At 46.5% G+C, this 13,994-nt stretch overlaps 1 protein-coding gene across 51 annotated transcripts in view; it reads left to right on the top strand.

Moving 5' to 3' along the window:
* Garnl3 (GTPase activating Rap/RanGAP domain-like 3) overlaps positions 1-13,994 on the top strand; it is a 144,242-nt gene that overhangs the window by 71,077 nt on the left and 59,171 nt on the right. For all 51 annotated transcript variants that reach the window (XR_015683290.1, XR_015683288.1, XR_015683289.1 and 48 more), the window contains 5 exon segments: positions 1,271-1,370; positions 3,335-3,453; positions 8,861-8,925; positions 9,978-10,041; positions 13,765-13,791. Coding sequence is in view for 47 of the 51 variants with exons in the window: in NM_001430653.1 (NP_001417582.1) it covers positions 1,271-1,370; positions 3,335-3,453; positions 8,861-8,925; positions 9,978-10,041; positions 13,765-13,791 (375 nt within the window). In the remaining 4 variants the exon portion in view is untranslated.

Here is a 13,994-nt window from a genome sequence, read left to right as displayed (position 1 = left end):
TGATATTTCGTTTGTGTGTGTGTGTGTGTGTGTGTGTGTAAAAACATATTAAGTGGAAAGGAAATCCTTCAAACTGCATGGTTTTGTATGATTCCATGTTGTTAAGGAAAAAAAAAATACCAGCCAAGTGTTGATGGTGCACATCTTTAATCGAAGCACTCTGGAGGCAGGCAGATCTCTGAGGTCAAGGCCAGCCTGGTCTACAGAATGAATTCAGGACAGCCGGGGCTACACAGAGAAACCCAGTCCTTAAAAGGTGGGAGAAAGGGAGAAAGAAAGAAAACATAGCTGTGTGTGGATGGTGGAGGGCAGTTCAGCTGTTAATTGAAGTTCTCTAAAGCAAGAGAAGTGATGGGATGAATGTCCATTAAAAGGAGATCTATTAGCTCAGTTTTCACTGTGTGATCTGAGTACTCCAATGATGGCTGGCTTCATACTGGAAAGGCTGAGAATCCAGTAGCTACCTGGTCCACAAGGATAGATGCCTCAAGCAGTCCCAGTCTGATGCTGAAGGCCTGGAGAATTCTTGGAAATCCACTGGTCTTCAGGGTTCTGATATCAGCAAAGAAAAACAGCAGAAGTGACAGCAGCAGTGACAACAGTAACAGGGTAGTTGATTCAACAGCAAGGTATAAAAAGCCTTTTTCCTTAGACCTCCTTTTCTCAGGCCTCCACCAGAAAGTGTGGCCCACATTTTGGGTGGGTTTTCCCACTTCAGACAACCTAATCAAGAAAACCTCTTACAGATGTGCCCAATGGCTTTCCTCTTAGTTGATTTCAGATTCTGTCAAGTTGGCAACCAGGATTAATCATCACATATGCAAAGCATTAATAACGACTGTCTTCTGATAGGCTTATTCCCTGTGTCTGTCCATATTACACACCAACTAGGTGATTGATAAGATGCAGTTACAAGTTCTAGAAAGCAAATGAACTCGAGTAAGATGCACAGATGTCCTCTGGATGAAACGTGCTGGCGTAGGGTAGCAAGAATTGGTGCCTAGGGGACAAAGATCCCCAGGTATCCATATGCCATACACCAGACAAGAGAGAGCTTTACTCTTAGAGCTGAGTTCACTCGTGTTTGTTCCTGCACCCTGAAGATTTGTAGACTGGGCGTCATTGATGGTGAGAACATGGTTACAGCCCTTATGTGTGTGCTTGTAATGCTGACTTTTTTCCTGGTTCTTCAGCTTCTGGCTTGTTGCTAGCTTTGTGTTCACTTTCTGAGTACACATTTAATGACACAACTCTGCTTTGGTCCATACAGAACGCAGCTGCTCTGCCAGGCACTTGGCGAAGGACAGACGTGCACTTAGAAAACCCAGAGTACCACACCCGGTGGTATTTCAAGTACTTTTTAGGACAAGGTAATTATGTCATTGAGGTGACTGGGGGAAGAAATGTTCAAACCTGCATAATTTCAAACAGTGCATGAGTGGATGAAGTAATTCAGGACAACAGTGTCAGAGCACTCTATGGTAAGGTCAGGAGTGAGCTTTGTGGGCTAAAAGCCTCAACTCAGAGCTTTCTTGATTGCGGGTTGGTCTGTTGTGAGGAGTGCTGTGGGGGTTGGGGTTTTGATGCTGTTTTAATCCCTTATTAAGAGGGAATTAGCTCATAGCAATGAGTGCTTTGATAGATAAGAATTTTCAGAATGGAAAAAAGGCTTTAACTTAGCAAGGTCAGTTCCCTATCTGCATGAATTTTAAGCATTTCATTTGAGACCATGAAGGAGAACAAGTTTCCTGAGCCACCTCTTGGCTATAACACTGTGGACTCTGCCACATTCCCTCACCAGTGACAAGTACTTGTCTGGTGGACAGTGTATGTAGCCGTGAAGTGCAGTGCAAAGTGAACCACACCCTTTGCCCTCACGGAGCCTATAGATCCGATGTGCATTTGGTTCTGCTCTCATTAGTCTTGGGACTTGGACTTGGCTTCTCTGTCTGTAAAGTGGGTCTGTTTCTAGTCCTTCCAATGAGAGGTGCAAGGATAACAAAACTTGGTGCCTAATACACACTGAGAGCTCAGTTGCGCATAGGTTTTAGGCTGTCCACTTGGAGAGAGCAAGAGTAACTGGTGTGAATTTGAACTGTCAGAGATACGCCATAGGGGATCCATTGTGGAACATGATACTCAAGCCAGGATGTAGGAGTGAGTGATGTCTTTTTAAAAACCAGTTGCAGGGCTCAGATGGCAAGAGCCATTGCACTGCAACATGACAACCTGAGTTCAAATCCCTAGCCCCATGTAAAAAATCTGGACATGGCTGAGCATGCCTGCAACACCACACTGGAAAACCAACATGGGGAGATACTGGGAGCTCACTGGCAGGTGACGTGGTCAAAATGGAGACTGTCCAGTCAAGCGAGAGATCCTGCTGAGAGCAGTGATGCAAGACACCCAGTATCCTCCCTTGGCTTCCTAAGACAGGCATGCACGCACACTCACACATACATGTTTGGGCAATACACACACACACACACACACACACACACACACACCAACATGCTGCACATAATGACAAGGAAAACTGTAACAGTATTATTCTAAAAAGGTCAGATCTGGCCAGGCAGGGTTCTTAGGTGGGTGAGGGTATAGAAGCATTTACCAAGAAAGAAATGTGTCAGTCATCTTCTCCATGGCTGGGCACAGAGCACCCACAGTGTTGGCTTCACAGCCAAAAGCTGTGAGTTTGAATGCCACCAGCATCCAAAGAGGTGATACAAAGCCTCAAACTGGGTTAAACGAGAAGGAATCCAGCAAAGGTTGAGGCCAGCATAATTGACACAGCAAGTTACAGCTCAGCCAGGGAAGGCTCTGTGCTTGGTGGCAGCAACAGTTCAGTGGTAGCAAGGCCTAGAACCTTCCACCTTTTCTGCTTCTCAACCTTAGTGCAGTGGCTTTGCCCTCCTTAGGACCATACAGTGGCTGCAGTAGCTCCAGACATCACCTGACACTACGACATACAGAGGAAGGGGCCATTTTTAGTGTGGGAAGCCTTCCCATCAGGCTCTGGGCAGATTTCTCACCCTGTCTCAGTTGCCATTGAAACACGTGTCATTTCTGAGCCACTTGCTTGCAGAGAGAAGTGTGTGCATGATTAGCGCTCAACTCCTACCCAAGTCAGCCGCAGGCTAGCATGCGAGTGCTCAACTCCTACCCAAGTCAGCCGCGGGCTAGCATGCGAGTGCTCAACTCCTACCCAAGTCAGCCTCGGGCTAGCATTCGAGTGCTCAACTCCTACCCAAGTCAGCCGCAGGCTAGCATGCGAGTGCTGGCCACTTCTGTCTGAAGGAACCAGCTGGGTCACCAACTGTCTCTTCTCTAGTCCATCAGAATTACATTGGAAATGATGCCGAGAAGAGTCCCTTCTTCTTGTCTGTCACACTCTCTGACCAGAATAACCAGCGTGTCCCTCAGTATCGTGCGATTCTGTGGCGGAAAACAGTGAGTACCTGACTTGTGTTTGTTCTTTGCTGTTGCTTGACCCGCACACGTGCTGGGGGACCTTGCAGTTTGGCCCCATCTCCATTCAGTTGGTGCCTTTCAGGTGATTCCTCTCATTGTATGGTTCAGAATCCCACTGTTCTGTGCAGGGGCCTCCAAGCTTACCAACAGCTTCTCCCCATCTCTAAGCCACGCTAGACACAGCCACTTCCTAAGTCTTGGCCTCTGGGAAATAGCAGTATATTCTATGGAACATATTACTTCATTAATCTTAGCTTACTTTTGGGGTTGTTGTTGTTGTTTGAGACCAGGTTTCTCTTGGCTGTCCTAAAACATACACTCACACCCCTACACACCTACATGTATACATAAATGTATAGCAGTAAACTAACAATTTCAGATGACCTAGAAAGAAAGCCTGTGGATACAGCTTTGTTGATGGGGCATGTGCCTAGCTTGTGTGAAATCCTGTGTCCGATCCACACTCTGCATAAGCCAGATGCAATGGCGCATGCCTGGAATCCCAGCACTTGGGAGTTGGGGCAAGAGAATCAGGAGTTTCAAGGCCACTTACACATAAGTTTGGGATATGAGGCTTTATCTCACAAAGAAAAGGCCAAGAAAAAATTTCTAGGAACCACTACTCTTCAACAAATTACGATTAGGTACTTCTAAAATAGTGAGCTAGGGGCTGGAGAGATGGCTCAGTGGTTAAGAGCACCCGACTACTCTTCCAAAGGTCCTGAGTTCAATTCCCAGCAACCACATGGTGGCTCACAACCATCTGTAAAGAGATCCGATGCCCTCTTCTGGTGTGTCTGAAGACAGCTACAGTGTACTTACATATAATAAATGAATACAAAAAACATTAAAATAGTGAGCTAAAATAATAAGAAGAATAAAAACTAACATTTATTATGCTCTTACTAAATGCTAGATTAGTGGTTCTCAACCTTCCTAATGCTGTGACCCTTTATCATGGTTCCTCATTTTTTTTTTTTTTTTTTTTTTTTTTGGAGCTGGGGACCGAACCCAATGGTTCCTCATGTTATGGTGACCCTAACCATAAAACTATTTTTGTTGCTACCTCCTAACTGTAAGTTTGCTACTGTTGTGAATCATAATGTAAACATCCATGTTTTCTGATGGCCTTAGGTGACCCCACAGATATCGAGAACCACTAGATATATTCTTAACTATGCAAATCTCACCCACTGCTATTGCAACTGCAGAAATAAAATGGTCTATGCACAGACCAAGATACTCCAGAGCTCAGAGACCAAGGTGTCGCCACTGTACGTAATTCACTCTGTGTGTAAATCTTTGACTCCTGTCTCCCTTAGTGTCCACACCATGTGTCACAGCTCCAGGAGTCTGTGTTGAATGAATAGTTAACTCCAGGACCTAGCTTAACAACTCTGTCTCCCGCCGCCCCATTTAAGTAAACTTCTATAGTATTTTCAGGAATTGATCTTTTTCTGAAGCGATTTTGGGGTAAAAATCTTTTTTGGTGTTTCTCACTCACTCATTTCCATCAGAGGTGTGTCCTTAACAAGGGACTTGAGTGAGACCAAGGCTTACAGGGATAGGTGATTTCCAATGACTCAAAAGATTTGAAAGGACCAACACATCCCCTCCCCGTGTCACCACCAGAAATGGGGTCATAATCCTGCTTCCAGCACTCCTATGTGACATGCAGAGCCATCAGCACATCTAGAAGCCTCCTGTGAGTGGCGGGGTTGTGGGGAGACACACACGCAAGCGAGTGTCCATTGTTCTCATAGTGAAAAACTTCTGTGCCTTCATCCAGCCCCTCACCCTCTACACCAGGCAGATGACTTTCTGGTTTCTGGGTTTTTTAATTAAGTAATTAAGTAATTAATTAATCAATCAATCTGTTTTTGCCCTATGTGTGCTCATTACAACATTCCAGACCCTTCTGTTTTCAGGATCCTCCTCAGGAAGAGTGGTTTGGGGTAGATAATTGGACTTTCCCTCTTGCTGTTCCTCTAGCAATTGGTCTCTAGGTATATGAGGAGGGGCTGCGACCTCATGACAGCAGAACACATTTGAGTAAGAAGTTTACATATAGAATTAATTATGTGCAGAGGGATGCATACCCCCCCATGACCTCTGGTAGAGGACTAGTGGGTCCCTTCTGGTGTCTTAGGTCCTGGGAAAGCTTGTATCCTGAAGTCATGGGTCTTGCTATCTGACCCTTGTGAAGATCCTCTTTGGCTGTCTCAGGTTTCTGTTCACCTCTGGGCCTCAGCTCTTTCACTCACCCCGGACTCACCCCTGCAAGCCATGGCCTTAGTCCCATGTCTGTATCTTGCCAGTCATCCATGCTGGCAGCTATTGCCCTTCACCATGGCTCCACAGGGGCCACATGGGCTTCAGACTCCTATGAGAGGTCCTGCCTAAGAAGAAGCCTCTTGCCCCAGTGCCGTGCTGCCACTACAGGGAAAACTGCAGTTTCACCATGCCCTCGGGGTCTGGCATCTAACCCCATAGCCCCCCTCTTTTCCTTCTTTCCTTCCAACCTCTTCTGCTTTCTAGAAAGAATTTCCTTGATGTCCTGTCTTCTTTCTTCTTGACATCACCTATGTTGGTTGGTGGGTATTCAGGAAGGGCGGGCAGGACAAATGCAGGGGAAAGCTGACTTGTTTCCATTTCTGAAGCAGTTGTCTGTATTAATAGCAACCGTGGTCAGCACCCTCTAGGGAACAAAGCTAATGGAGATACTGAGACCCCGGTAAATGAGGTCAGAGAGAGCTTGCACACGGGGATCTGAAGGATAAAGGCTGTAGGCACTGGCAAAGTAGAACAAGAGATGAGGAGTTTTCCAGGCAAAAGGAATAAAGATTAACAGACAATAAATAGTATTTTGTGGAACTTCTCTTGGCCACTGTTAGAGAAGTGTGAGTGTGACTACCATGAAAGTAGCCCAGGGCTGCCCATCAAGAGCATTAGCCCCGTCCACTGACAAGTGCCCATCCCTTCATCTAAAGCCTCTCCTGTAGATGCTAAACCTGTGGGCCAACAGCAGGGTAAGTGTTTGCTCCTAGCTACGAATGATATATTAAAGAGAAGTGAGAAAAGTAAAGTCAGAATGTTGACAGAAGCCAGTTACAAAGTTCCAGGAACTGGAAGCTAGCACTAGGGGTTGTGGGAAGTACAAATATGAGGCTCCGCCCATTCCAGTGCACAAAGGTTTGTGCTGTCTCAGGTTAAATGCAGTTAGAACAGCAAAATGTATAGCCCTACTGTAAGCGGCCTGTTCTGTGTATATATGCTTGGGTTTTTAGGTGTTGGGAATGAAACCAGGGTAAAGCCCAGCACTGTGCTGGCTCCCGTCTAAACACATGGGAAGATTATATATAGAAACAACTCGAACTCACTGGAGAAACTCCATCCAGACAGTACAGCAGGTGAACAGAGGAAGATCAACGTCTGTCTGCTCAGCCTGTCCCAGCACGCTTCTGGGAGTCTCTGCAAGTGCACACGGGAGTGCAAAGGCATGTGCACTCACATGTACACATGCAAGCATGCGTGCATACGTGCACATGTGCATTATTACATGGACTAGGTGACACCCAGCCTGTTCTTCTGAGCCTGCACAGTGCTTGCCTCTGGTTGCCTGATACCTACTGACTTCTACTTATGGCATTTGATGTTTCCACCTGAAAGTAGGGTGGTTTTATCTGAGTATTGACTCTGGAAAGCTGTAAACAGGAGATGGGAAGAGAGAACTTTGCCAGGGTGTAGTGAAGAAAACCGTAAGTTCAGAGTCTGCAAGGCCCAGGCTCCTGTGCACATAGTTACTTGTGAAGGTGTCACTGTCACCTAACACAAGCTGTTCTGGGCTTGCCTTTAGAGTCGCTTCTGGTGTGTTTGATGAGGAGGTGGGGAGGAGGAGGCTAAGCAGAGGCACAGAGCTGAGGCACCTGGAGCAGGTCAGCCTCCTATGTAGCTGAGCAGCCACAGGAAGAGCTCAGCTCCGGGTAGTGGGACCTGGGAAGTTTAAAAAGTGAGTTTGACGGTGTTTCTAATCTGTATGGCAAAGGCAGGTTGGTCCAGTGAAGAGCCCAGGAATAGGGTAGAGGGCCCAACATGGGGATAATTGTTCATGACCAGTGGCGAGAGTCGGGTCTCTAAGTCCATTGGTTTCTTTACTAACAGAGATCACAGGCTGGAAAAGGCCAAGGACCTCTACCCCCAGGCTTGATCATGGCTTGGACAGAGAAGCTGATAGAAGTGTCCCACAACACACAAGACAAGTATTTACTTCTTTGTTCATTTCCTGCAAAGATGTCCCGACCCTTTCCTGGTGGTTAGTGATGCCAGTATTATGATTTGCCAGAATTACAAAGTAGCCTTTGAGTGGGTTCCATTTGATGACCTCATCTGCTCTCTGTGGAGCTCCTGTGTAGGTGGTGGGGAGAGACGGTTAGACCAACTCATCTGGTCTGGGTGGTCTAGAACGGGACCATTGGCCAGCTCCTTGGTCCTGTGCAATAGATAAGAAATTATCCAGCCCGTCCTATGAGTTAGCACAGTGAGTTCTTATTAAATGAACAAATGACTTAAATAAGCCTGCAATGGAAACATTAGGAAATCCTTGCTGAAGATTTGGGTGACTTCTGGTTAAGGATCTTTGACCTGGTGACACGGTACTTGAGTCTCATTGAACAAACACAGACTTTTGGGTTGTTTGGGCTTTAGTTGATTTTTAGCTCAGAGACCAAACAAATCCCCTTTCAGCAGATTAGATGGTGTGGTTCGTGGGTTTCTGTTAAGCAGAGATGGTGGCAGCCATGAAAAGAGGAAGGTCTGTGTTGGCTCACAGCTGTGGGGGCTTCAGACCTTGGTCATCTGTCTGCGCTCTGGAGCTGGTGGTGAAGCGATACCTCACAGCAGGGTCTGTGGAGCCAGACGACGCTGTTCACCTCATGGCCACTTGGAACCAAGAGACCAGGGGTCTACATCCCCATTTGAGAGCACATCACCCCAGTGACCTGAGACTTCCCACAAGATCCAGCTCTGAAAGCTTCTAGCACCTTCTAATAGTGACGCAGACTAGTGACATAGTCTTTAACACATGGGCAGTTGTGTGTTTTATATCCAGACTGTAGCAGATGGCTCAGCTGTGCACCATGGCACCAAGATGCTGAGGGCTGATATGTTGAAGAGTTCTGCTCAGAACCAGAAATATGTAACCAGAGGGAGGGTGTGGTCAGCCGGGGCAGGGTTTTTTTTTTTTCCCTATGTAGAATGTTTATTTCCATATCCACCCTTAAAGAAGAATTCAAACACACAGGCCTGGTCCCACCACAGTGAGCAGGTGAGGCTCTTACGAGGTGAAGGGTGCTGGACTCATCACTCACTGGTTCTTTGATTCTTCCAGGGTACGCAAAAAATATGCCTCCCCTACAGTCCCACCAAAACGCTGTCTGTGAAGTCCATCTTAAGGTGAGTATTCAGGACAGAGCCCACACAGCGTGGAGGCCTCTGTGGATTGCCTGTTCCTAGGGTCCTTGTGCATTAGCTTCCTTTGATTAACAAGCCAGTCGTTCCCTCCTAGAGTCTTCAAGGTAGCCCCAGACGGCAGGACCGTCACTGTCACAGGTGATAAAGTGGAGGTTCAAAGAGGGATCGCATATTCAATATCCTGCAGATCTATCTAGCCATGGCTCCTGAGCCTCTCTCTGTGCGCACATTCTTTGCCCACTGCTATTTTTTTTTTTCTTGTGTTCACTTGGATACTTCGGGCTTAGAAAAAAATCAAAAAATGGTTTTCATTTTCTTTTTATACTTTGCAGTAGAAGCCCAGATGTCAGCAGCGGCTCCCTGGGGAATACTTTATTCTTCACTGAACAGCGAGTGAAAGGATTGCCACATCTGGCTGCTGCCCCTGGCTCCCCACCTCCCTCTCATCTCTTTCCTAGGCCTGGGGAAAGCTGTTCGCCAGATGGAGGCTGTCACTGTCCCCAGATAAGATATGACACCCTGGTGACAGTAGCTTCTGTGTCAGACACGACTGTTTGCCTAGCATTTTCTCAGTGACTAATTCCACTGCACAAAGTCCATCTACAGTTGTCTCCATTCGCCTATGAGGAATGAGGGCCTCGGGGAGCAGGAGGGATTCAGCAGAGTCAGGAGTCTACAAGATTTAGACCTAGGTCTCTATGGCTTTGGGGTTTGGAGGTAAAGAGTATCATATGCTATATGAAATTGCCAATGACGGACAACAAATAAGTCAATAGCAGTCTGGGAGAACAGTGAGGAGTCCCTGATGACTGCCTCTAACTGCACGAGTGCCCTGGGGGGACAGTCACATGTGGCAATTGAAGCTCGCGGATTCACTCATTCTCCCCTCCCTTGCTGATTTACATTCCCAGTGTGTCAGGCCGTTCAGAGAATCTACCACGATTCTTCCGATAATATCATCTATCCAGAGAAACTGTGCCTCACTCCCTGTTGCTTCAGTCCCTGCCTCACCGGCTCACTCTGCTCTGTTTCAGTGCCATGAACCTGGACAAGTTTGAGAAAGGACCTAGGGAAATTTTTCATCCTGAGATACAAAAGGTAAAGGAAGCCATGGGGCTTTACGGTTTTATAACTTGCATAGATGCGATCTCACCTTACCAGAATGATAGGGCAGGCTAGTCTGCCCAGGGAGAGGGAGGAAGTGTGGTGTCATAATTGAGGTCAGGTTGTCAGGTTTAAATATACATATATATTTGTCTTTTATGTATATATAACCTTTGTCATGTAGCTGTAATCAGTTTAGCTCTGAAAACTTAAAACTGTAGCCATCCTCACCAGGATGCTGGTCAAACTGTAGCCATCCTCACCAGGATGCTGGTCAAGAGAGCAAAGCTGAGCTCAGGTTGTGCCAGAGTTAGATGGCAAAGAGGCTGGAGAGGAGGCCTGGAGTTGTGTCCAGGAGGCATTGGGGGGCCTGTGCTGAGTGAGGTGAATGTGTTCATTTGTGGGGAAATGACTCAAGAGAGCGGTAGAGGACTGATCAGAATGGATGATACAGTTTTTTTCTGTATGCCTTCAAGGTGAGCTTTCACACTAAGGCTACCCATTGCCTTTCGACTTTGCTTAACTCAACATACAGAGTTGAATATTCTCATGCCTTTCCTTTCCTTTAATTTGTAAAATATTGTTTGTTCAACCATGAGGACTGGCAGGGTAGAAGGGGAGGACTGACTCCTGTAAGTTGTCCTCTGATTGTCCTCTGTGCTGCAAAGCACATGTGTGCATTACACACACACACACACACACACACACACACAGAGAGAGAGAGAGAGAGAGAGAGAGAGAGAGAGAGAGAGAGGCACCAAACCAAACAAAACAAAACACAATTAAATAGTACTTGTACACTGCTAGAATAAACTCAGGCAAAATTTAGTGTTAGATTAAACTAAGCAAACTAAGCTGTGCTATGCTTAAAGTGGTTATGGCAGCCTTAAAAACAAATTAGACTTATAACTATATCAGTAGCAATGTGCCTTAGTACTTCATAATACAACTTGGACTTTTTAAATGCAGGGTCTTACCATATGGCCCATGCTACCCTAGAACTCACTTCACACCTCAGGGTGACCTCAAGCTCATGTCCTTCCTCCCTAGCCTCTGGAGGACTGAGCAACAGGAATACTCCCACACCAGGTATAAGAACCGATTCTTGCTTCGTTCCCTCTCGTCACCTTGACTAGCCCACTCCAAAGGCCCCACCCCAAAGTCCTGGAGGAGCTGCCCAGGGGTGCCTTTCTCTCACAACAGTCACACTCTCAGAGCTGTCCCCAGCTTCTACACATGACTGTTAGAAACCCTGTCAGTCACAGGACTCACGGGGTGAACAGTAGCTGAACCAGCCTCGGTGTGAGCAGGAAGGCGCTGTCCCTCTACCTCTCCTTGCTAGGATGCAGTGGTGTTTTTTCTTGACCCAAATCCTCCCAGAGGCGATGCGTGGTGTGTGGTTAAGTTGGCTTTGGAGAAGTGGGAGAGGTGGGCATGTGTGTTATCTTCCTGCCCCTCTCTACCACCTTTGCATCTAGATAGTTGAAGCTAACTTTTCCTGATGACTATGGATAAATAAGAACATACAGAAGGAAACCTCAACTTTAAAGCACTTCTTGGCTTTTTAAGTACATGTAAAACCAATTTGGTTTTGGAAACAGGGTTCCTGTGTAGCCCTGGCTGTCCTGGAATTCCCTCTGTAGTCCAGCTGGCCTGGAACTTAGAGAGCCACCACCCTCTGCCTCTTGAGTGCTGAGATTAAAGGCGTGCACCACCGCTGCCTGGAAAACCATGCACTCTTAAACCTAATATTTTGGTTTTTTTAGAACTTAACATTAGCAACAAACTAATAATCAAAATCAAAATTCCATAAAAGACAATACCAGGAGCTGGCACAAGTTTGAAGACTGATTTCAGATCCCCAGAGCCCACTTAAAGCAGTAGCTAAAGTCGTAGTTCACAGTCCCAGCACTCCTATAGCAAGATGAAAGGCAGAGACGGGCGGATCTTCAGAGGCCTGTGGGGCAGCTAGCCCGTCACAGTGGAAACAATAGGACAGCCAGTTTCAGACGATGTAGAACATGAGAACCAGCACCACAACTTATCTTCTGGCATCACATACAATCTGTGGCACACACGTGTCTACATATGTACATATGTATGTAACAAACATGTATAAACAGACACAAAGAATAATCACCAACAGAACTATACTAAGAAATACCATTACTGATATAAAATAGACCTTCCAGGATAAAATTACAAACCGGAAAACAACAAAAAGAGACCTAGTTGGTACCTACAAATCCAGAAATGAAAGTTTTTTTACAATTTGATGCTGTCGAGTGGGACATTGGTAGACCACAATGCCTGGCAGGAGCACCCTCTCCTAAGCAGATAGAATCCAAAGCAAGGAGGCTGCAAAAGAAAGTGTGGCCTGGTGGCCGGTGGCATCCCTCCTGCTGCCAGGGCTGAATGTTGAGACCCTGGGGACTCCTGTTGCAAGGCTGCTCCCAGAGCCTGGCCACTGAGGAAAATCCTGTCACCAGGCCAGGGGCTGTAGCCAAATGCCCCAGTTCTGAGGCCCGCTGGACTAAAGGCAGTTGGGAAGTCCCTGTGTCTCATTCACCGTGGCTGTGCCCTTGCAGGTGTCAGAAGAACCAGACCATGTGACCTTAACCTGAGTCCACTGAATCGCCAATTCCTTACCTGTAATTCTGGAATGAGGGGCTGCATGGCTGGGTGGTTGCCATCAAAGGAAATTCTGGAAGAGAGTATCTTTCAGTGAAGTGTGTAATGGCATGCAAATATGAAATGTGTCTCAAAGTCTAAAACACAGAGCAGGCTTGTTTTTTTCCCTGGGATTCAGATGGCTGAATTCTGAACAAAAGAGCCCTTATGTTACCAAAAATGGAGGATTTTGTGTGACTTGCATACCTCTTTAGGAGCTGTCAGCTCCCCGGTTGATACAGAGGATGAGGGTCCCTTAGTCTCATCCACCTCTCTCCTGGACCTCTTCCTCTCTGTTCTCACCAGCCAGCAGCCATGACTTTCCAGGATCCACCTTCCCCACCTCACTCACCCAGTGACCTCTATGAGAACCTTTGGGATCCGCTCACCAGCTTCTTCAGGAGTTTACTGTGAAGTAACTGGGCGTGAGACGGGAAGATGGCCTGAGGTCATATGAAAGGCATCCCCCACTCTCACCCTGTCATTCTCCATAGTGACCTGCTTATCCTTGAACCATGAGTAAGGAATAGACACAGGTCAAATAATCTGTACCCAAGCACAGCTGGAGGGAGCAGAGCAAGGACTCAAAGCCAGGCTTCTTTAGGGTCACCGTGCCCCATTTGATCTTAGGAGAGGGTCTCTTCAGGCAGCTGACTAGATGTTGGGCAAGTAATGGGATGTGTGTGAACCAGACATCTACCCTGGCTATCAGCCTTTGACACCGGTATTGAGCTCTCTGTTTCTCAATGTTGTCTCCTTTTAAAGAAGTTTTGTCTTGAAGCAGGAAGTGTGCTTGATTCAGGGAGGGTGAGCACTACTGTCCGTCAGAGATCCCTGAGGGATGTGTGTCCAGCCAGAGTTTTGTTTTCTGTTGTTGTTTACTTTTGATTTCGTTTCCCTTAAAGAGAGATCCCATAACCAACTTCTATTATTTCCAAAACATCATAACATCAAATCATGTGACTATGTCATGCTTGGCTTTCACAGAGAGCCAAAATCCACTAATTACTATGACATAAACATAACTTCTGAATCTTTGCTTGACAGGACTTGCTGGTTCTGGAAGAGCAAGAGGTAAGTGGTTTATGAACATATTTATTCTCTGTCACCTTCACTGTGAGCACAGCCTTCTCTCTGAGTCAGACTTCTGTGCATTTGCAGTATGAGCTCGTTCTCACAAAGAGGTTTGGCTAAATGGGCTTTCCAAGGTCTCCTGAAGAATTTTCCATACAGTCATCTATAAATAGAAAAATTTACTTAAATCTGCATACATCTAT

The sequence above is a fragment of the Rattus norvegicus genome, chromosome 3 (genome assembly GCF_021556685.1).
Source record: "Rattus norvegicus strain SHRSP/BbbUtx chromosome 3, alternate assembly SHRSP_T2T, whole genome shotgun sequence".
In the NCBI taxonomy this organism is placed as follows: Eukaryota; Metazoa; Chordata; class Mammalia; order Rodentia; family Muridae; genus Rattus; species Rattus norvegicus.
The sequence above is the reverse complement of the archived record's forward strand: the minus strand, read 5'-3'. Positions and strand labels throughout refer to the sequence as shown.